Consider the following 24,649-nt stretch of genomic DNA (forward strand, 5'->3'; position numbering starts at 1 on the left):
CAGGGAAAATGTTTTTCTTGACTGCTGTCAGAAGATTCTTCTATAAATAAGTTTACTAATGTATACATAGTTAGTGACATAAGTTTAAGAATTTCACAAAGTGTCCAAAACGAAGCTCTTAATTCAAAAGGATACGTAAACATCTTTCCCTGAACTGACAATTCAAATATTTAATGATTACTTCCAAAAAGTGAAGCAGGGTGCTAGGCACCATGGGGAATACAAAATGCGGTCACTTTACAATCTCTACAAAGGAGGGTAGAAAAGAGGAGCCTAATATTAGCATTCATATGACCTCAATACAAAGTAAAATTCAATGAATAGTACTAAAGAAGTTGTGAGGTTCAAAGCAGGGGCACATGATGGCAATTAGGACAACGGATTTTCATAGTTTCATAAAGAAAATTTGCTACATGTTAAAGAAAACAAAAACATCCAAATTCGGGATTTTAAAAAATACATTCTTAGTTCAAATATTCTTTTTAACTTCTTAAAAAAGTAATAACACAACTTGGAAAATCAGGATTTAAGGACAAAGTAGTAGCATGAAAAATGGTAGCTTTTTACCTAATGGTTGGAAAGGAAAACAGAAATAAAAAAGCAGTATACCATAGAAGGACAATATGATTATCATTTGTAAAGTACTTCATTCCCAATGGTTAAGACAATAAGATATACATTAAAAGCATCAAGTACATTTTAGCATTAATACCACAGTTAAACTCTGAACAACAGGGACACTGACATAATAAACAGTAAAATATATACAAAGCATGGCAATACGGCAACTAGTCTTTTTGTTCTCCTGAGTACCATGGAGGGAAAAAACACAGTTCCACAAGATCACACAATCTGGTTCCCAGCAGACTGACAGACTCCAGCCTCAAGAAATCAGAGGTATACAGCCCCAAAACTACACTGTGCTTTTAAATGGTGAAACACACTCTGCTTAAAGTGGTTAGATTCAGTAGTAATTAACTTGGGTAGGTAGAAGTATTACCCCACATACAGAAGACAAAACAGATCTCGGCAGTTCATGGATATAAACCATGATGGTTTCCACTTGACTGTTAGTATTATTCTTAGAGATTCATTTCAATAGACAATTACGGAGAGCAAATATGAAGAACAGGAGACACAAAAATGAATGAAACAGGTCTTAGCTTAGTAAATATTAAAAGAACATCACTAGAAACTACAATAGCGAGCAGGACCTGCCCTCACAGTGCTTACAGTCTATTCCACAGTTTAAGTGGGCATGGCTGGTATTTAACATGGGTGAACTTGCTAAATAACACTCTGAACTTGGCTCTTCCCCAGCATCATTTCTCTTTCAATCTTTTCGAAGTAGAAACTACTCAATTTCCTATGCCCCTCATATTCTATGATTGCTATCTTTCTGACTCTCTAATAATCCTTTTTCCTCACCTTATCCCTAATAATCTCTTTCTCTTTTGGGATTATCCTATTTATATTCAAGTCACTCTTCCAAATCATATTCCTTAAGGGTTTGTATACCTAGCTGAGAGCCTTCCTCTTCTTTCTGACTCCTGTCATCACCGTAAGCTGCTCCAATATTCAATGTAATGGGTTCTTAGTTCTTAGTTTCTAACTTCTAACAACTTTAAATTAGGAAAAAGGACAAGACAAGATGGCAGGAGAATGAAAGATAAGTAGCAAAGAAGCACTGAAAATGGCACTCCTACTAAACCTTTTACTCCATCTTTTCCGTTTCAATCCGTCTCTATTTTAAAATTAAAACCCAACAGCTCCTACCACCCACAGAATAAAAGCCTAATCCCCTACAATGTTAGTCCAACTAACTTTACCATTCTCGATTCCTACAAATGCATGTGAAGTCCTTTATGTTCCATTTACACTTATACTGGTCTACCAGACAATGCTCATACCTACCTGCCTTTTTTACTCATGCCATTTTCCCTACTGAGACTATCTTTTGCCTTTGTTTACATGACGAATCTTTCATAATCCTTTAAGGCTCATCAAAAGTGACCTCCTCTTTCTACTTTGTCCTGAATTCTTCAGGCAAAGTAATCCCCCTTCAAATCTGATTACCTCACTAAAATCAGGAGGTTTCTTGCTGATAGGCATAGTGTCTTAATTATTTTTTGTTGGATAAAACACAAGAGAGACTCAGTATCTGTGGGCCTCTGAAGTGAATCTGTCTTTGCTAATGAAAATCTTAGTCCTTAGTGTTTCTATCAATGTCCTTCGTAATTAACTGCAATCACTGTACTTACGATATGTGTTGTACATAAATGCCATTTTAAAAGTCTCTACATTCATTCACATTTACCTAGAAAGGAAGGAAAAGCACTAAAAAATCTTTATTATAAAAGCTAAATCTGTTTAAATAACTGGCCTACAAAATAGTCCAGAGCTTACCATAAAATTACCAACTTCATTCCCTCAGGCAATTAGTACCACTACATAAACATCTAAATATAACTATGAATAAACATAATACTTAAAACTCTGGTTCTTCCCATTCTCCCTCTAAAAATGGGGAGAAAAATTAATATACTGAACAAGTAGTTTACATAGAAACATCATTTTCAGCAAACGTGACCCTACATACAAAATACAAATGGTAGGATGTTATTCTACAAGGAGACTTTACAAAAAAATACTCAACAAGAAAGTCACTTAAAAATTGAAATTCCCCTTCAAGGCTTCATTTTTCCTACCTGGAAAGTAAAGTGCTGAGAACTGATCAGGATTACAAGGCACAGATTCAAGGATGTAAGTCCGTAATACAAGTTCCAGAAAGACAGGGATCCTTGGTATAACACAAATGCTTATTAGCCTAGTGCCTGGCACGTAACAGGTCCTCAATAGGCAGTTTTCCGAATGACTGAAAAGTGCGGAGGATGAAGCTCCTCTTAGTCTGCCTTCCTCACATTCAAAGTACGATGTTATTTGAAGAACAGGATGGAAAGAAAGACTTTGAAAACCACTGGAATAAATATTCTTCTTAGCAATAATAAACTGTTTCTTCTAGAGTTAAGAAGTCAACATCTTTTTTGTCCAGCTATTTTTCTAAGAGGAGAACAAACTTTCAAAGTACAGGAATTAGCTTTTATAAGCTCACTTATGAGACTGCCACATTATTTAGTTATTACTATAGAGTAATAATTTGAAAGAAAAGGGGGAATTAAGCACCAGTCAAATCTAAGAAACCTGTTAATCATCACAAAATTGGGATAATAAAGTTCTTGCCACATTAAAACCAAAGAAAGTTTCTCCCCTGACTTTAAGAAACAATTAAAAATGAAAAAACTTTTGAACACATATTATGGCACATGAAAGGACAATGGTAAACTGCAAAAACCATGATTTTCCTAAGTCTTAGTCATTATATAATTTTAATGCCCATTGAGGCTAACAAAACCAATCCCAATCTCATTTTATACATTAATAAACTGAAGTCCAGAAAAATCTAGTAATTTGTTCAAGATTGTTAGTGGTAGAATCAGGCCTAAAGCCTAACTCTCCCTACTTTCTATCCAGTACTTCTTCCACTGCATCTACTTCTAACTTCTTTATTATTAAACTCCTATTATTACTTCTATTGATATTATTATTTCTTATTATTATGGAGTACTTAGCAGTGTGTAGAAAAAAAAGACAAGTCCTCCGTTACTTTACTATGAGTTTAGAGAATTTCCATTAAGTTTGAATCCCAAATAGGAATCTTCTAAAAGGAGATGACTCCAAAAAAACAAACAAAACACTTTAAATATCTGACAATTTGGTCAGTTATATCTCAATAAAGCTGGGGGGAAAAAAAACATAAAAAAAGATGGCTCCACCCTAACCTAACCCTGCCCTCAAGTAATAGAACTGATCAGCACTATTTTGGAAGATTTTTTTTTTAATGTGGACCATTTTTAAAGCCTTTATTGAATTTGTTACAATACTGCTTCTGTTTTTTGTTTTTTGGGTTTTTGGCCACGAGATATATGAGAGCTTAGCTCCCCAACCAGGGATCGAACCCACACCCCTGCACTGGAACACGAAGTCTTAAGCAATGGACTGCCAGCGAAGTCCCTGATTAGCACTATTTTTGAATTTAAAATTGTCTTTTCTCACACACACACACACACACACTGTGAAAACCACAACCCTGCTAAATAAAGGTCAAAATTAAATTATTTTATAATTTAAGGTTAGAGCTGAGTCTTAAAGTGCCACTAATTCTGGCCATTTTTCAGTCTCCACTGCAATCCTCAGTCTACCTGAAATGTTTAAGTTCCTCAGGGTTCAACCTGGAGCCCTCTTCTTTTTTTTTCCTGTGTGATTTCATCTACTTCCAGGGCTTTAAGTATCATCTATATGCTCACAATTCCCAAATTTACACTTCCAGTTCAAACTTCTCAAGAGAACTAGATTTACATATCTCATTTCATTGGCATCTTAAAATTAACCTGCCAAATGGAGCTTCTTTTTCTACCCCAAATCTATACCAAAAAATGGAAACTCCTAGTTGTTCAAAAGCCAAAAATCTAAAAGTCATCTTGGATTCTTCCCTTTTCCTCATTCCATACAATCAACCTAACCACAGTTAACAAGCTTTCTACCTCCAAATCTGAAAACTTTTCTCTAGTCCCAGTGTCACTAGACTGGTATAAATCGCCACTATCATTCATCTGAATTATTGGATTATTCTATCCTATTGCCCCCACTTCAACTCTTGGGCCCTGTAGCTTATTCACCACATAGCGACCAGAGTAATATTTTAAAAATCTACATCAGATCATGTCACTGTCTTGCTTAAAATCCTTGAATGGCTACCTACACAGTACATATAATAAGCATGACCCCCTTATAGCATGGCTTCAAGGCCTGGCATGATGCAGCTTCCGCTTTTCTCTCCAAACTCATCTTGTTCCATTCTTCCCCGCTGCCAACTCTTAATTCCCTGTTCACGACATGCCCCCTCCACCCCTCCAAATTTCTCCAGTCCAGGTATTGGCAAAGGAAGTCCTTCTGTCTTTTAAAAATAAAGCCGCTGTGCCTGTTCACTGTGTATAGTCTATTGCTGCTCTCGTGCTACAAGAGAGGGGTTGAGGAGCTGCGACAGAGAACGTATGGCTTAGAAAGCTGGAAATATTGACTATCTGGCCCTTTATAGAAAAAATGTCCCATCACCATTCCCTTTGCCTGCAATGCTCTTCAACCCACTTTTCTCATGAGCACCTTCTCATCCTTCAAGTCCCAGTTTAACCATCACCACTTTCTCAAACAACCCTGGCCTATGTAGTTGCTCTCATGATTTTTCCCCATCACTGTATCCTGTTTCCTTCATTACTTTTTATAACTAAACACTTGTTTACCTGTTTATCTGTTCCATGAATGCAGGGATCAGATGCAACCTATTTACCAATATATTTCTTACACCCAAGCCACAGACTAGCAAATAATAAATACTTTTGAATGTTAAATTCTGTGATGATCAATCTTACAGGGATACTTTTGAGGCTCTGACAAAATGACCTGTAATTTAAAAATCCTTAAAACTGGAAAGTAGCACAACTTTTCTTCTCCAACATAACCATACTTTTATAGGTATTTTACTTAGAAGAAAATTATCCCTGTGAATTCTGAAATGTCTTCATATTTACTAAATAAGACAAGAATTTTTTTTAAATGACAAGGCACAAAGGCCACATCACACCTTAAGTTTTGCTTTGTGGTCTTGAGAAATTTACTGAATTCCTTTGGGTCTCAGTTTCTCGGGGAAACATTTTTCTAGAGATAGGAAGAATATACTACTAAGAAAGAGAAACAGCATTTAGCTTTTCTATGCCTGCTTCTATTCTGTAAACTTATTTCCAAAGCCAATAATCAGCTACTTTCACTGCAAAGAACGATCCTCCCATCAGCTGCCCTCTTGTAGTTTATACCACTTCGCTTTACCAAAAATGTTCCTCAAAATGTTCACTATTCTCATCTTGAAATCGGAGTACCAACAAACTCTGATTCCATGAAAAAATTGTATTTCCTCTGAATTCTTCAATGTGAAAAGATAGGTCCTGACTGTCTATACCATAGCACTAAATGGTTCACTTCAGTGGAAAATAACTTTGCTTTAAAAAATATATTATTACTTAGGCAGTTCAGCTAATTGCTAAAAGCATAGTAAACAAAAAAAATGAGGAGTGGACCATGTAGGAATGCTTTCATAACCATAAAAAGGGATATATTTTGTGAGACTGAGACAGTTACTTTGATACCACAGAACCCTAAACCACTCTCTTACCTTCCAGTCAGAAGGTGCAATGTAGAGACAGGCAATATTGACTTCCATGCAAACTATACTTCTGCACATTAGATCAAAAACATCCCTAAGTCCCATCTGGTAAACAAATGGAGACTTCCGACATCAAGGGACAAACATTTTGGTCTACTGTATCATGGCCCTGTCAGTTAACAGACTTCCTTTAACAGTGTCCCCTTCAGACAGTACCGTATTTGTATGACTTTTTAAAGTGTCTTATAAGAGTAAAAATGAAATAAGATCAATGGAAAACACAAAAATGAAAGCATAGATACTAGCAGAGGTTCAAAAACTTAATTCAATTTAAATAAAGAAATCAATCATTAGATATGCTGCCAATGGTACATTCCCTAGTCAGAAACTGACTAGCTTAAGGTGGTCAAATGAGTATTTGTGAAAGAAAAAAAAAAAATTAAAGAATATTTTCAGATGCTGTTGATATATCAACATCTGTAAGAGAAATAACAGTTTAGCATATACACTTTGTAATTCTTTAGCATAATCAACTTGAATACATGTTCTCTGGAATATATTACAGGGAAATGCCTATATTTTGAAATGATAGTTAATCTTAGATATGGGACCACTTTAAGAGACTTACAATATGCTGAAGCTCTTACAGTTACCATGGAGTTATTGTTCACATGACTTCAATTTCTACCTAACCATGTTTCAGAGTCCAAATATCAATCACATCAACACTGACCTCACACTCTGGCTTCCCCTCCACTCTTCACTTTTTGAAAGAGCCAATTCTCAACCAAACCAAATAACTACAAATGTTTTTTCTGCATCTGTGCCCAAGCTGCAAAGCACTGCTTAAAAAAAAAAAAAAAACACATGATAAATCACACATTCAGGCCAACTCCTACTGAGCTATCTCTTTCCTCACTTGCCAGTTCCTTAGTATATTCCCCACAGGAGCTACTCCAAGTCTCTTCATCTCATTTTCAGAACTTGCACTGCTTAATTATTAGATTCATGATAGTTTTAGAACTAAAGCATCTCAAAGATATTACTGCCAACTCCTTCATTTTAATTATAAATAAACCAAGAACTAAAGCTTAAAGGACTATAGCTTTACAAAAACTGAACCGATTTTCCTAAAACCCCACGTGCACCCTCAATTTCGGCATATATTTACTGCATCTTGATCCATTCATTTTGCCTCAGGAGCAGATTTATAGAAAAGTTAAGGACTCAGCCTGAAGCCGCACTGCTTCAAAACTGTTCCAACTAGGCCACTTACTAGCTACATGCATCTGGACAAATCACCAATTCTGTGCCCTCTGTTTCTTCACTTTTAAATAGAGATTAACAGTAGTATCTGGCTCATTGGGTTGTGACCATTACCTAAGTGAACACATCTAAAAGCACTAGAAGTGGACCTAGCACATAGTAAATGCTAAATAAGAGTTAGCTGGGGGATATTATCATCATACCCTAGAGAACCTCTGGCAAACGAGAACATGCCCCTCTTCTACCTTTACTTCTCCACTCTTCAATTCCACACTCTCTCCATACCCAAAAATTCAGTTGCTCCAATCTTCTCCTCTTCAACAGCTTTAAGCAAAACTCCCCCACTCTACTTTTCTTCCTTCTTTTGATGTCAAGTTTCTTAAATTAGTCTTCATTTCCCACACCTATTTACCATAGTTTGCTTCTGAAGATGACATCCCTTGGCTGTGGGATTTTCATTTTCTGCACTCCAACACATATTCCTCAGTACATGCTACCAAATGTCAGATCTTCATCTCCAGTTTTCAGTTCCTGCCCAAGCTCTGAACCTGTATATCTCCAAACTCATCACATTTCTACTTGGACATCTTATTACAATCTCACACTCAAATTTTATCACATGTAAAATGATTTCTAAGGTGCTTTCTAACTATAAAAATTTCCAATATAACCGAAAACAGAATCTGTCATCTCCTCTACACATTCCAAATAAGTTTTCCACTATAAGTTCACAATAATGCTATTGGTGGCACCATAATTCTCCCAGTAACCAAATTCTATCTGGTCTTCAGAATTTCTGACATCATCCACTCATTTCTAGCCTATCACCTTAACATAGATTTTTCAAGGTCTTTTCCTGTTTATAGCACACACCCCCCCCAATCTACATTTATATCATTCTCATCTTAATCTTCCTAAAATATTTTGTCACATTATCATCCACTTAAAAACCTCCAATAAACCTCCACTGTAAAGTCCAAATTCCTTAGCTTGGCATTGAAGTTCTCCAATCTGTGCCCAAACCAACTTTGCAACACTATACCCCACTAATCCCCATAAATTATTATACACCTCAATCAAACTCTACTTATCACCCAAGTTTATTTCTGTATAATCATGTGATATCTGCCATCCTGGAACACCTTCCATATTGTTCACTTATATCCCAAATTTTTCATGGCTCAGTTCAATTTCATCCTTTCCCATGAAATCTTACAGCCCAGGGTAATCTCTCCCTCATTTGAATTCCTAAGCCATTTATTGCCTATACAACTCATTTGCCATTGAATTATATAATGCCTCACACTGTTACCTAAATGTGTGTATCATCTCTCACATCAGAATAAAAGCAAAAACAAACCTAGGAAGGGACAGCATCGTATCTCTTTGCATCTAATAGATTTTCTTAGAAAGCTGTACATGGCAGGCACTTAACAAAAAACTGCTGAATGCATGAAGAACATAATCACCTTGCTTCATGAGATACTAGCTACCTGCTCATGTAATACCATTTAAGAGAAAAGAATTACAGAAGGAAGAGTAGAAAGAGAAAGTGACTATTTTGTAACCATCGTAGCAATAATGATTCATGCAAGAATCATCAATGGATGCTAAAACCATCACATGAAAGTTTCTTGGGGAACAGGATATTTATACAGTCTCAAAATATATCTGAACAAATTACTTATGAATTACAAAGGGAAAAAAGGTACCTTCACAGTGGAGAAATCTGGCGGACACCAAGTGATCAAAGTTAACATCACCAATAATGGGATAAACTGACATCATGTGCCTCCTGATGTGATGCACTGAGGACACAACATCACTTATGTATTATTCCTGCCAAAAATGCATAACCTGAAACTAGTCATGAGGAAACAATCAGACAAACCAAAAACTGAGGGACAATCTACAAAACAACTGACCTATACTCTTCAAAAATGTCAATGTGCTGAAAGACAAAGAAAGGCTGAGGAATTGAGTGTGTGATCCTGGATTAGATCCTGGATCTGAAAACAAACTGCTATAAATGACATCACCTCCACACAGGACAACTGGTGAATTTGAATGTGGACCATATTAGAAAACAGTTTTATATTAATGTTAAACTGCCTGATTTTGAACATTGTTCTTTGGTTAAGTGAGAGAATTTCCTTGTTCTTAGGAGAAACATTCCAAAGTATTTAAGAGTAAATGAATCTAAAACTTATTCTCTTAACTGTCCAGCAATAATAATAATACCAGTAACAGTAATAACAAGTACCAATAGAAAGACTGGCTAAAATGTGGCAAAATGTTGACAACTGGTAAATCATTGTACTATTGATGCAACTTTCCATTTTTTTTCAAAATAAAATTTAAAAAACAAATACCTTAATACCACACAAAAACTTTGAGAAGTTTTTATTTATCTGTGGTATTTTACATCTTATCTGACAATCTTAAAGCAAGACATACTTTCAGTGGAAGAGTCTGCTTTATAAAAACATTTGCTCTAAAAAAACAAATACATCTTTTTGGAACCAAAGAACCATTTTATAATGTTAACAGTCCAACACTAATTTACCTTAAAAAATTTATATAAAGTTAATTTCATTTGGTGAAGACTTAGACAATATTTTTTAAACAATGTAGTCTTATTATTTTCAAATATATAGAGAAAGAAGAGAAAGCTAAAATGGGCTGATTGATTAAGCATCTAAAGAAAGAAATAATGATCTGTAATTAATATATTAATAAACAAGCATATGTAAATTAAAAGTTTGCTTCCGAGATTATATCTATCAAAGATCACAAACTTCACCTTCCCTCAATTATCAAAAATTCTGGTTTAGCTGATTGTAAGTTTTAAGTGAGGTTTTATAATATAGCTACTAATTGATTATTATTTCTATAGGTTTCCTGAAACCTTTAAAAATAATACTTCTAGATTCAATATAGTTAGCAACAGTCCTTTAAAGTTGGATACCTTATTTATGAGATGTTCGGTAACAACTTCTCTTAGTCCAGTGTAGAGCTTTTCTCCATGTTTATGCAAAACCATTGTATATGCATTTCTATAGAGCTCCTCAAAACTAAGACCACTGTTATTCTTACGCTGGATTTCTTGAATTGCATTTTTCAGAAGGTCCCAAATGCTGTTTACATATTTTTCATCCATGGTCATCTGTAATATCCAAAAGAGAGAAAGAGACAAAAAAAAAAAAAAAAACAAAAACCAATGGTTGAAAATCTTTCTGTATTTGTCCATATAGTAAATATTTTATTATATGGCTATGATTATAAATCTGCATGACTTACAAGGATGTTAACAATCTATTTTAACAGAAATAAAGGGATACATTTTAAAATAGCTTTTAGAGCTGACAGAAGCAATTTTTAACAAATCCTTTTAACACCTCCCTCCTTTCTTATCTGCAGCACAACCCTCCACTTTAAATAATATCATAATCCCTGATGTTAATACTTGCTTTAGCCAAAAAGTGTAAGACATATTTTCCCTAAGTTTATTTAGTAGAATACAAGCTCAGAGAGACAGAAAGGGTTCCTTGATGAAAAAAAATTGGGGACATGAACACTATTTTCCTCTCCTGAAGATCTGCAGAGCTCCTTAGCAAATTAAAGATGAGGAGAAGATCTGTAATTAAAAAACAAAAAAAACAATAAAACCACACATTTTCTTTGTTTTAACCTAGCATTCTCTCATTTTCCTCCTTTCACACTTTAGATTCCATGGTCCGTCATTTCTAAGCACCTTGTATACACCCATAAATAACTTGCCCCCTTCCCCCCCTCCAAAATACTTGCCATTCTAAACACCAACTGCCCACCTACGCCTCACATGCACCCACACAGCTGAAAGCAACTACAGAATAACATACATACAACCATATTCAATCCATCTGAATTTAAATTCATAACCACTAACCACAAGTCGGCCCTTAGTACAACCCCACAATCCTACTTTTCTAGACGGACTCTACTTTCCTAGATGATTTTACACCATCTCCTCCATCCACTCTAGGATAATGAATTGCTTCCTGTTCCACTGAAAAAAGAAACAACCTGAAGAGACACTGCACAAACTCTGGCCCTATCCACTAACCTATCTGACCGTATACCAATATAACCTGCTAGTTCTTGTGCTCGAAGTGCCAAGCTCTTATACTCAAATTATAGCACAGGGACCAGAAACACACACATCATCTAGGGACTTGTTAGAAATGCAGAATTTCAGGCCCCATCCCAGACCTACAGAACCGTATCTGCATTTTAACAAGAACCCCAGGTGATACCTATACAAAATGAAGTTTAACAAGTATTGCTCTAGTTCCATCCCAACTCACCTATTCAAGGACCTCCCTTTAGCAATCTCCCTTCCCAGCATCATCAAAATTTCCCTCCCTGCTAGGTAATTTCCACCTGCATTTATTATCCTCAGTTCCCCATCTTGAAAACAAACAAACAAATCCTCACAACCCCACGTATTACTCCAGCACCACCTAATTTTTCTCTTTTTCATTTACAACAAAATCACAGGGCTACGGAGAAGACTTCTATATTCACTGTCTCCAAGTCACATTTTTCCCGTTGTATCTTGAATCCACTCCAATAAGGCTTTCATCTCTACCATTTCACAGAAAGTACTCTGGAGAAGGTCACCAGTGACTTCCTCACTGCTAAATCTAACAGTCAAAGTCTCACTTCTCATCTTACTTGACCCTTCTGGCGTAATTCAAAGAGCTGATCACTCCTACTACTTGATACACATTCCTCACTGGCCTTCCAAGCACTACAATCTCTTGTTTTTCTTCCTATTCCACTTGCTCCTATTTGTCAGCCTGCTTACTGCTTCTTACCCATCACCACAGCCTCCAACCTCTTGTCTGAACCTCTTACCTATCCACGCTCGGTTTTTAGGTGAAGTTAACTCATCTGGTCTCATGGCTTTAAGTTAACCTCAAAATTTATATATCCTGTTTGGAGCCCTCACCACCTTAGTACCAGAGTCTTATGTTCAGCTACCTACTCAATACTTCTACTTGAAAATCTACTAGGCATCTCAATCAAGTCTAGAACAGAAAGCCTCATCTTTTCCCCTAAGTTGGCTTCCCCTGCAGTCTTCTCCAACTGAGAGATATCCACTCCATCCTTCCAGTTGCTAAGGCCAAAAAGTTTGTAATCCAGTCCTCTTTAGTCTCTCACTTCACTTCTAAAACAAAAGGCAATTCTGTTGTCTCTACCTTCAAAATGTACCCAGAACCTAATTCCTCATTTCTTCCACTGCTCCTAAACCAACATTATCTCTCAGATTATTACAACAGCCTCCTAACTTGTCTTTGTTTCTGCTCTTGGCCCAATACCATAGAGCAATCAGAGTGACCTTCTGAAAACATAAACCAAATCATGTCAGTCAGCTGCTCACAACCCTCGGTGACTTCTCATTTCTCTTGGAGTTAAAGTCAGAGTCCTTACGCTATTCTACAAAGCCTTATTCAACCTGATAATCTCTCTGACTTCATCTATTCTTCCTCCTTGCTCTCTCTGCTCCAGCCCCACCAGCCTCCCTGTTACTCCTTGGAATATGGCAAACAAGTTCACTTCAAGTTGGTATTTGCTACTCTCTCTGTCTGGAATGCTCTTCCCCAAGATACCTAAGTGGCTCATTCACTGATCAACCTCAAAACTCTGCTCAACTGTCACCTTAAAATAAAGCTTTAACTACCTACTCTATTTAAAATAGCAGCCTCCTCTACTAGTGACCCTCAAATTCCAACCTCACATTATTTCTCTTCCTGGCCTCTCTCCTCCCAGTCAAATGTCAGCTCCATGAAGGCAGGGATTTTCTTCATTGCTGAATAACCTCAGCCACTAAAATAATACCTGGCATATAACAAGCACTTACACCTGCTGATTTTCTACTAATCTCTGACTAAGCAGCCCTCTTGATGCTCATAAAACCTACAAGTTCCACGTTCACAACCAGGGAAACACTGCATCAATTACTCATCAGATTCATCCACACTTCTGACCTGAAATGGATAAAAGATACTGAGCTAAAAAAATCCTCTCCAGCTAGAAACTTTTGGAGGTGATGGATATGTTTATTGCATAGATTGTGATGGCTTCACAAATGAATACTTACCTCCAAACTCATCAAGTTGCATACATTACATATGTACAGCTTACCTCAATAAAGTGGTTAAAAAAAAAAAAGAATCCTCTCCAAGTCCTGTACAATGAGTATGAATGTGAAAGAGGAAGAAGTAGGTAGGCAAAACAGTTCATTCAGTCAAACAAGCTCAACTCCCAATCAAGAGGATTCTTAAGCAGATGACTCAAACTGAGTCTTATTATTCTAATCTTTTCTGGAGAGCTTAAAAAGGAACTCTTTAGAAAACAAATTCTTTCCTGTTACTCAAATATTATTCAAATCTAGGTCTATCAGAGACTTCTCTGAAGTGGCCGTAAGAGAATTTACCCTTACATCTAAACTACTACCTATTTTTATCAGATATTCTCATACAGAAGATGCCATCCATATAAAATATAAATAAGATGTTGCTATTTACAACTTTCCACAAATAAAGCCCACAAGACAACGTGACAGTGATGGCCTCAAATACTCCATGTATGTGCAATGTGGTTTTAGTTTGCTGACAGCATATGTAGAGGTTACAATAAAGCAGGCTAAGACACCATCCCTGCGGTTAAATAACGAACATATAAAGCAAAACGTTCAAACCAATTTCAAAGAAAGAGTAAAGTTAATGTGGACTAAAAACTCCAGAGATAACTATATTGCTAATAGTTGAGCAAAACTTCAAATGATCTTTTCAGGCTCTGTAACATAAGATCCCATGAAAGCTAGAAAACGTACAAAAACATCTCTACTCAGCATGAATTACTAAATTTTCTATTAGAAACTAAAGTATTTTAAAGATATAAACTAAGAAGTTTCAAATATTGTACAAATACTCTCACATTATAATAAAAGAATCATTTCTCACATATATAAATCAAGGGTTATTTTAAAATCGAAGATGGTATATAGTATTTTCCTCAGTATTTGTGCTTTATAGATAGAAATGAAGACAGAGAGCAAAAATGTTTCTTCTGGTGATTGCTCAGGTATAAAAATGTTCAAAGGAGAACAAAATAGACGGAGAGATTAAATGACTTACCCAAAATCACAGAGCTGGAATTGGAATTCATATTCTCAAATCTAGTACAAACCACTGAACTCACCTCCCATCCCACCGTGTTAATAGGGTAAAGTAATATTACAGTATAATCACTGATTATCTTGGTAAACACAGTACATTAGTAGAGAATATAGATTTTGCTGTCTGACAGGCCTGGATTTGCGTCACGGCTTTGCTAAATTCGTAAGCCACGCAACCTTGGGCAAATTACCTAATTCTTCTAAACCTTTATTTCCTCACTTGTAAAAAAGTGAGTTTAATAACAATACCTATCTCAAAAGACTATCATGAGGATTAAATGCAAATGTCAGTAGAATTCAGCCCAGCCTAGGGCACAGTACAGTCAGCCCTCCATATCCATGGAACTCGCAGATACAGGGTTGACCATACTATGCCATTTTATGTAAGGGACTTGAGCATCCTCAGATTTTGGTATCTGAAGAGGTCCTATAACCAATCCCTCATGGATACCGAGGGACTACTGTATAATCCCTCACATGCTGAATAACAGTGACAGAATCTCTTGAACTCTCATCTATGGGCATCAAATGTCAGGAAAAAAAAATACAGTTTTTAGGCTTAGCAAATAAACAGCTAAAACAAAAGTACCTTAAGAGGACAACTATGCTAAATGAAAGTCAGTAAAATGTAGCCTTCTTTCACAAACAATATTCCCCTACTTCATATCTCCTATTCTTCCAGTGTCATTTAAATCATTTTAATCCCCAGAGCTCTGTCCTTGGTTTTTCTTTTCACTCTACACTGGCTGCATTTCCATTCATTATCATAGTTACAACTACTATATATACTTCTAGGGTTCTAAAATTACAAGGCTCTAGATTGGCAAGGGATTCTGGAGCCTCCTAAAACTGCATATAAAATTTTGCAAATATAATGTGTGTACGCTTCTTTTCTGGATGGTGAGTCACTAGCTCTTATCAGATTTCCCAAGAAGTTTGGTCCTCATCTCAAAGAAGATAAATTACTGGCTTACATGTTAACTGCTCCCAAATCTATATTGCCAGCCCAGAAGTTCCCCCAAAGCCTTAACTACTGTATTCAACCACCTGCTGGATATGCCCAACCAAATTTTCCAGACACATATCAAACTTATCATGCCCAAAATTTCTGGTAAACTCACTCTCCAAACACACCCAAATCTTCTTTCTGTATTCTCTAATTCAGTAGCAGCAACACAAACCACCTAGTTATACAAGCTAGAAGCGTAAGCCTTAACTTTTCTTCTTTCCTCTCTCTCATCCCTTTCTCATCCAATCATCAAGTGCTACCAACATCAGGCCCAAGAGATTTCTCAAATATCTCCCCATCTTTCATCCTGAATGCTGTTGCCCTAAAACTTTCATCTAGATTGCTGCAACAGCCTTCCAGCCATCATGAACTCTAATAACCTCTTGGAATCCATCTTCCTCAAAATCATTAAAATAACCACATCAGCATCATGCTCCTGTTCAAAAACCCACCTCTCATTAGCAACGGGGGGCGGGGGGGGGTGGTGGGGTGTGTGCTTTAAAAGGGAACATAACACTTCATGATCTAGTCCGTCTATGCCTCCTTCTCTGACTTCGTCTTTCACTCACTACTACCTATCTTACATTCACTTTCTGGCAACATTAAACCAGTGGTTATTCCTGTCCGCTGTCACACCTCCCCTCCACACACCACCCTCTCATGTCTTCTTTATACACCCCTCTTCTGCCTCTTCTTTGATTCTTTACATAGCTTTTGAACACAGCTCAGGTGTCACATCCTCCAAAAATCCTTCCCTGACCTCCTCAAGCAAAACTAACAACTCTTTCTCAGCTCTTTCATAATACTCAGGTTATATCTATCACTACACTACCATACTGCTGCATAATTATCTGTTTGTGAATCTCCTTCCTCCATTAGACTATGAGATAGTTGAGGGATTGTGCATTTTTCTTCAATGTTACTTAGAAGGCCATAAACAAATGCCTGGGGAATGTTGTTTTACCTATGTTATACCAATGCAATTTTGAAAACATGAACATTTGAATTACTAAGCACAATGATACTGAAAAATAATTTAATGTGTTTATATAACGATTAATGTAATTTTAAAATAATAAAAATATATTTTCCAAACAGAAATAAAGTACAATAATGTACAAGCAAAAGACTCTCAAATTTCATATATCAAGTAGTATTTTCACATTCACCTAACTAAATGCTTCAAAAGACTGCTTAATCATTAATTTTATTAATAAATGTTAACTAGGAGGAAAATAGTGGATAAAAAACGGCTATTCAGGAGGAGATCTACAAGTTACAGTCTTTCCCTAAATCAAATAAGTCCAAAAACAATACACCCAAGGAAACAGGCTTCAAGTACATATTGCTACATACCCGCTTTGGTCCTGGCATCAAATGAACATGTCAACAACCGTGGCAAAATAATTACATTACTGATGAATTGACGGGTGAATTTCTCACCCATCCTTGACAGAGAATACAACATTAACTGTCAATGAAAGTTAAAAGGACTAGATGATAAACTCTAAAGTCATCAATGTTAACCATTAAAAACATCAGTCTAGACTTCACTCAGAGTCATTTAAAAGCCCTAACACTTTAAAGTAATATTCCAAAGTATTTAAGCAGGATTTTAATCCCATTGATGAAACTGACTTACTCAGGTTGCAATAACTACAAATACACTCAGGAAGGGATCTGGTAACAATGCTTCAGCAAAGCAATAAAATGATAAAAAGCACACATACATATATACACAAACATTTAATGTTTGCTTATTTTAGATCTATACTGCATCTTTCCCCAACAAGCTCAAGTTACAAAGTGTTCAGCAAAGTAAATTCATTTAGCAAGAAAAGAAACAAAAGCTTTTTCAAAGGAAAGATATAATTGAGTATTCTTAAATGTCCATGGTTTAGTGAGACCTCTTAGAAACCAAATCAAGACTTTATTTTTTAAAAGTGACTTTTGCCCACTTCCCTGTCCCCAATCCAGGATTATAATCCCCTAATTAGTAAGTATCAATAACAAAAATAACACTAATAATCTTTTCTTTCACAAACATCTCTGGGTTTTCATCTACATTACTTTAAAAGATATAAAAACATAAACCTTCAAAATGCTGCATTTAAAAGGATGTCAGTCTATTATACACTTACACATCCTGAAGGTTCTGTAATTACTGAGAGCTGCAGAACTACAGCATGAGCCAATTAAAACTAAAAGGAAGAGAACTGTACTCTTCACATCCACTACATACAAAGGACAAAAAGTCTTTAGTCCCCTGCGAATAATTTTCTACAAGAAATTTAGAACAGGGTGTGTGGGGGAAAAGGGAGAGAATTTGAAATTCCAGGCAATTCAGAATGACACAGCTAGAAAAAAATAAACAAGGAAAAATGCTTGATCTTAATTTTCAGCTTCAGCCTCAAAAAAGTTGCTTTGGTACAAATATCTGAGGAATGGCAATATTCTAGATAAATACAATATTATAAGCACCTTAGACTAATATCAAGTCTCTGTTCCCTTATTTTACTGTATCCTCTTTAATACATGTTATGATTCTTAGATGATTTGAATGCAGTCCCATTAGGGTTAGTAATGATGATGAATCTATTTGATGACCAATGGCTACACAATGACTTATGATGTCTCCAATAATCCCATTTATTCATCAGTTAATCTTTAAACATCCTCAACCATCAAAAGATAGCCAAAGATCCAAGCTTTGAGGAAACAGCCCAGTGGGACACATTCAGATTTTGGGCAAGTTATTTAACTTTCCAAACTTCACTTTCCTCATCTGCTTGTAACAAGAAAAATGGGAGAAGATGGTGTATTGTGTGGCAATTAAGAAAGTTTGTGAAAGCATCCGACACACATCACTTGCTCAATAAATTTCTTTTTCTTTACTACAAGGAAGAAACATACAGCCTTCTGTGCTGGAATTGTGCTGCCAAAAGTAACGACTGATAATGACAATTATCAATTAGAAAAGCACAGTAGCCCAGGAAAATGCTATGAAATCACAAATTAAGGCTGAGCTACACTCAACTGGCCTCTAATATCACTAAATTACAGAACAGTAACACTTACAATGAGAAAGTTAAATCATCAATAGACGGTTCAATTATTATAATCTGCATTTCAGTTCTCAACATGAGCAGGCTGTTCAAAAATCAATTTAAAAATTTGGAACAATTTCTTTCAAAGACAAACTAAGTTCAAGCTTTCACATTAGCCTGTTGAAGTCAAGTTAAGTCACAACTGACTTAAGAGTACTAACAATATTCTTTCAACTGTATCTCTGTGAATGATCTTTGCATATGTGAAAAAATGTATATGTAACATTTCATAGTCTGATGATGACCACAACAAATAACATGCGATTGTTAAGTATTCTCTCTGAGTCAAGAAGTTTGTCACTGTTCTATTGGTGCTATTTTCCCTGACATAAAGAGATGTTATTTGGCACCCTGAAACACGTTTTATCCAGAGAATACAATATTCATCTTGACTAGAACTCTTCAAACATAGACTCTCCCTATTAAGAAGATTAGTTATTACGTCTATAAGATCAACACTTTAAAATTATAAAAACATTTGCTGTATTTCTCAATATACTATTAAATCCCAATAATAGTAAGGGCTCATGTGTATAAACTAGCTCTTCAACATTCATCTGGAAAACAAAAATAATAGAAAAGCAAGAATCATATATTTTTGGATGGAATCTCAAAGTAGTAGTAGTAATGCTACAGACAAAAAATACTTCATATCTAAGTGCATGTTTGAGTTCCATATTTCTATCCAACAATCTAAAACTATGAATTTTAATAAAAAATGACAATACTTTCTTCTCTTTAGCTTACATCGCTATGTTTTTTTTTTTTTGAAATGGATAAACCCAGTTTTTCTAAAACTATGATAAAGTGTAAAGATGTATAAAACTGTCGGACAATAACAAAGTAGTTTATACCAGAATCAGCTACACACACTCCAAAGAGAAAAAAACATGCAAAACAATACAAATTGCCACAGTTAGCTCTGTCTTTGAATGAACCTAACCATAAACTAAATGTGATATGACAGCAAAAGGCCTATAACATAAAATTATTACAAAAATCTGATATCAAATCTCAAAATTTCTCTAAAACTACCAACTTACACAAAAAGAAGTATGTAAGAACATAGCTAACTTTTCCACTGCTTCATATTAGCATTTAATCATTACCACTGAAATATACCATTCTTATTCTAAAGAAAATTCTAAGGCTGAAAAGATAGGTGACATTTGCAACATCACAAAATGTTTTAGAGCAAAGGAGAACACACCAGCATTCGCCTTCTAGACTGAAATTTTAAGAGTGGAAAAGAGCCTAAGAAAACCCCAAATTAAAATCTCTTCATTTTACAAATGAAGAAACTGAAGCTAAGTAGCTTATCCAAGATCACTCAGCTAGTTAGAGCAATGAAGGAATCCACGTGTCCTGAGCTAAGGACCCTTCCGTTAACACCATGTCAACTCAAATCACCTGAGTGTCTGATGCTACAAAATCAATTTATAATTAACAGGCTAATATTAACACTGAATTATTAAGGCTGTATGCTTATTTCAGTTTGGTCTAGAGGAGAGAGATTTTAACCAGAAATCAGGCTTCTAGTCATGGTTCTTCCATAAATTCAAGCTGTAAGTATCCTTTGGGTAAAATCACCCTCTCCAGTTCTCCACTTCCCCATATATTAAATAAGATTAGAACATATTCTCTCTAAAGTCCTTTCTGGCTTTTAAAAATTAAAATATGAAAACAAATAGGAGCAAATAAATTACTTGTTTTTTTGGCTAATGATAACATTCATCAAAATAATATAGTTCTTTCATGTCTCATTTGCTTATTTTAAACTACCTGATCCTTGTACTTCAAAATTCATTTCATTGTTTAACCTACTACTTCTTAATACATTCTGAAAGACATAAAATCACTTTTTTCTAAACATATATTTAACAAGATAAATTTCTAATTGAAAAAAGTTAAAAAATGTGTACTATCAGTCTTTAAGTTAAAAAGGAAAGTGTTAACTTAGAAATACGTCAACTAATATACCTTTCCTATTGGTTATGATTTTGACTGCTTTATTCAAATCAATACACACTATGACCCCCTTAAGCAATTTATATATTCAAATTTTACTGAGCAACATAGGCATCCATTGATTCAAAGTTTTTACAACTTGTATTCTCTTATGAGAGGTGCATATACTTTGAATCTAGTGAGGTTTAAAGTTTGCAAAAGCTCCTTCCAAGATCTGGAAACTAATTTTGAATCCTTTTTATAAAGAGAGTACTGCAGTGTATAAGCTTCAGGGGCCCTGGATCTGCCCCTGGGTGATCATTTAAACGGCAAGCTTAGAATTAACTTTCCAATATATTCCTATTATGAAAGTAAATATTTCAGAATCTAGCAAATTCTTAACGGAATATAATTAAGGCAGTGTGGTGTAATGGAAAGAACATGAATTTTTGAGACAGATACACCTGGGATCTGAATTCCAGCTCTGCCCTTCCATAGGTATATATGTAATACACATATTTTACTATGTCTCTCTGAGCCCCAGGATAGATTTAAAACAGAAGTAACATCTAAAGATTGTTCTGAGAATTTGAGATAATTATAGTTCAAAGAGCCTAACACAAGGTAGACTGAACAAGTTGTAGTTACTCATCTTATAAAGCAACTTCTCATACTATTAATAAATTGAAAAGGAAAGGAGAAAAAGAATTTTTCATGATTACTTTCAAGAGGACAGGACAAATAGAAAAGGCTAAGTGTTGCTCAGTTAAGAGCTGCTTTAGATAAGGATGACTTGCGATCAGTACGCTAAAGCATTCCTCTTAGCAATGACGGCTTGCTTTTATAGAAAACCGTCTCTAAGGAATCTTGTATTTTCTTAAAGTAGGTAAAAGATATCCCTTTGAAGTCTTTATTCATTTGCTTAGCAGTAACCTTTCTCATTTAAAGAGCAAATTCAGGTCCATTCCTTTCTCAATGATCACTAGATAAATGGAAGTCAAATTAAGAAATTTTACTTAATTATATTTTCAACTTTAAAACTGACTTAAAAAAATAAACAGCAAAAGCTCTTTTAGTAGCAAAAGCTCTGGATTAGTGGTTACAACAACTACAGGATCAGTTCTCAATTTCCCAGTTGGTTAATGTTACCAACTTGGGAAAGTAGGACTTTCCTCAACTTTAAAAAGGCTGGATTAATGACAGTGATTTTAAAGCAATAGTTAGAGAACTCTTTAAAAAGAAATCTTCTACACATAGAACAATGTACAAACTGCTCTAAATGATTAGAGAGGGAAACTTCTGAAGATATCTACTCCACTCCTCCTAGGCCTCCTGGGTCCTGGAGACCCTATAAGAGTTTGAAAATAAATGTCCTACGTGAAACATACTACTTTTACTTGAAAATACTAACTTTATGATTAGAAAATCATTTTAACTGTCTCAATGATGCCACTGTTTATTATCAAGCACTTTCTGACATTATTTCTTTTAACCCTCACAATCAACCTGTGAGAAAGATTGCCATAGTTCCCATCTTAAAGATGAGAAAACAAACTAGAGTCTTGTCAGTTTATTCGTTCAACATTATTGGCTACTACTGTGCAGCACTAACAAAGATCAATACAAAAAGACCTGCTGCCTCCTCTAAAGAAAATCATGCTCCAATAAAGGAGATACTATTTGAAGAATTTTGGCTATGAAGGGAGATGGTATGGTAGTTACCATGGTAGGGAAGACAGAAAAAGGAACATCTTCCTTCTCTGAGACCCAAGGGAAGGAGTTGAGAATGAGTAAAGATACAGGTTAATGAATATAACTGAAAGAGAATCAAGCTGAAAGAACTTACACAAGATAACTTCAGTAGTTAAGTTTCCTGAAAAAGAGAGATAAGAGAATTCTCAATAAAGAGCTTAAGGACAGTGATTAAAGTCTGAAATAGCTCATGCAGGAAAGGGGAGAGGGAGTTTACCAGGGACACAAAAATATCGCCCAGAGGCACTGAGAGTCCAGCTAGCTTAGAGACCACAGTCTTGGAATTTTCTCCAGGAGGGCACAATAGTCTAAAAAATATGAGCAGTGAAGGCAGATGAATGAAATGGTTCAAGATGCTTTTTGCTGATATTTCTGGCCTTGCTCTGGGGAGGCAGTAGGAAAGAAGGGGCAACTAGCAACAGGCGCCACAGCCTGGGAGAATGAAAGGGGTCTTCTTGAAATCCAAGAGCACATTTAATGTGAGAAGGAAACAAGCAACAAGTAGGATAGAATAATTAAATAACAACAGCTTGTATTTATTTATAATGCTTACTATGTGCCAGACACTAAGAGCTTTATATGCATTAACTCTATCCTTACAACCATCTTATGAGGTAGGTACTATCGTTTTTTCCCTTTTACAAAAGAGAAAACAAAACAGGCAGAAGTTAAGTGACTTGCTCAAGTCCTACATCTAATAAATGAAGGAGCTAGGATACAATGTAATATTGAAGTTTACAATTTCTAAAGTAGCGGGATGACAAGCTCCAAGACACAGTGAAGATCGCTGTAATACAGAAGAGGCCAGATCTGTTTGATCATCACTGTATATTTAGTGCCAGACCTCTAGTAGGAACACACAATAAATATACTTTAGAATGAATAAATGAATGACTCTGTCCACATGCATTGGATAAAGTTACAGTTTAAGCTAGAGAGAATGTATGTGAATAAGGTATTGAAGTCTTCAGTGACTGAGGGAGCATGTGTACGAAGTTAGGAGATGGTCACAAGAAGCACTCAAAAGAATAGTTCACAAGGGCCCAAGACACAAGAGGATCATAGATGTGGCAATAAATGGCATCTGGGCCCAGTGATTCAAGGATTATAAGGAAAAAAGATACCTCAATTCAGGAATATAAGCCTGTATCCTCAGGGCAAAGGTAAATTTCAGATGAAAAGAATTCACAGAACAGGCTGATGATACAGGGCAGTCAACCTGCAATGGATGTAGGGGATCACCATGTATAGTCAACAGGCTGGGAGGAAGGTGTCATGGTGGAAGGAATAAAATGTAGAGTACAGCTAGTAAACAGAAAAGACTAGGCCAGAGATTAAGTCTTCTGACACGCCAATCCAAGGTTACTGCCAGTATATGCTACCTTTACTTTCAAGTCATTACAGTTTTAGGAGATTAGGCTGACTAACCTTTAAGGGAAGTGCCACATGATCTTTAATGACCTACAAATTAAGACTTCACTTACAGCTGAAAAGAGTTCAAACATTCTGGAATACTACCTGCATCGACTTACCTAAGTAATGAATTTCTATGGTTTGTCTTAAAGGACTAGTTTCTCATTTAATCGATCATTCACTAACCACCCACACTGTGTCTAACACTATGCTAAGTACTTCCAGGTTCAAAAGGGTGTCTGGTATAAGCTTTGGGCGGGGACCACAGCCCAGTTCATGAGTGAAACAAAAAAGAGGGTGGAAGGAAATAAAAACAAAATGTATTTTTAGATAAACACTTAATGTACATATTAGAATGTACACACCAAATGAGTGTTTACTCCTTCAATAAAGTTACCCCAGAAAGATTACATACTTGCTCCGATGATTATGTGATAATCACTATTGGATCTTCTCTTTTGAATCTACCCCTCACCCAAGAGCCGGTGGCATTCTTTCGAAGCACCCCAGTGGTACAAAACCTATATCCTTTGACACTGAGTTCTTAATGTGGTTCACAGATTGATTCTGTAAGCTTTTCAAAATGGAAGTTCTAAAAATGTAAGCACCAAAAAATGGCGGCATCACTAAAATAACTGTACACTAAATAAAATTAC

General features: G+C 35.7%; 1 protein-coding gene across 2 annotated transcripts in view; it reads right to left on the minus strand.

Moving 5' to 3' along the window:
- Positions 1 to 24,649, minus strand: part of CUL3 (cullin 3) — a 99,213-nt gene that overhangs the window by 68,337 nt on the left and 6,227 nt on the right. Inside the window, exon 2 of one of the 2 annotated variants that reach the window (XM_036857251.1) lies at positions 10,509 to 10,706. The exons of the other annotated variant lie outside the window; for it this stretch is intronic. Within the exon in view, the coding sequence (XP_036713146.1) occupies positions 10,509 to 10,706 (198 nt within the window). The remainder of the gene's footprint in view (positions 1 to 10,508; positions 10,707 to 24,649) is intronic. 2 annotated transcript variants of the gene reach the window in all.

The sequence above is a fragment of the Balaenoptera musculus genome, chromosome 7, assembly GCF_009873245.2.
Source record: "Balaenoptera musculus isolate JJ_BM4_2016_0621 chromosome 7, mBalMus1.pri.v3, whole genome shotgun sequence".
In the NCBI taxonomy this organism is placed as follows: domain Eukaryota; kingdom Metazoa; phylum Chordata; class Mammalia; order Artiodactyla; family Balaenopteridae; genus Balaenoptera; species Balaenoptera musculus.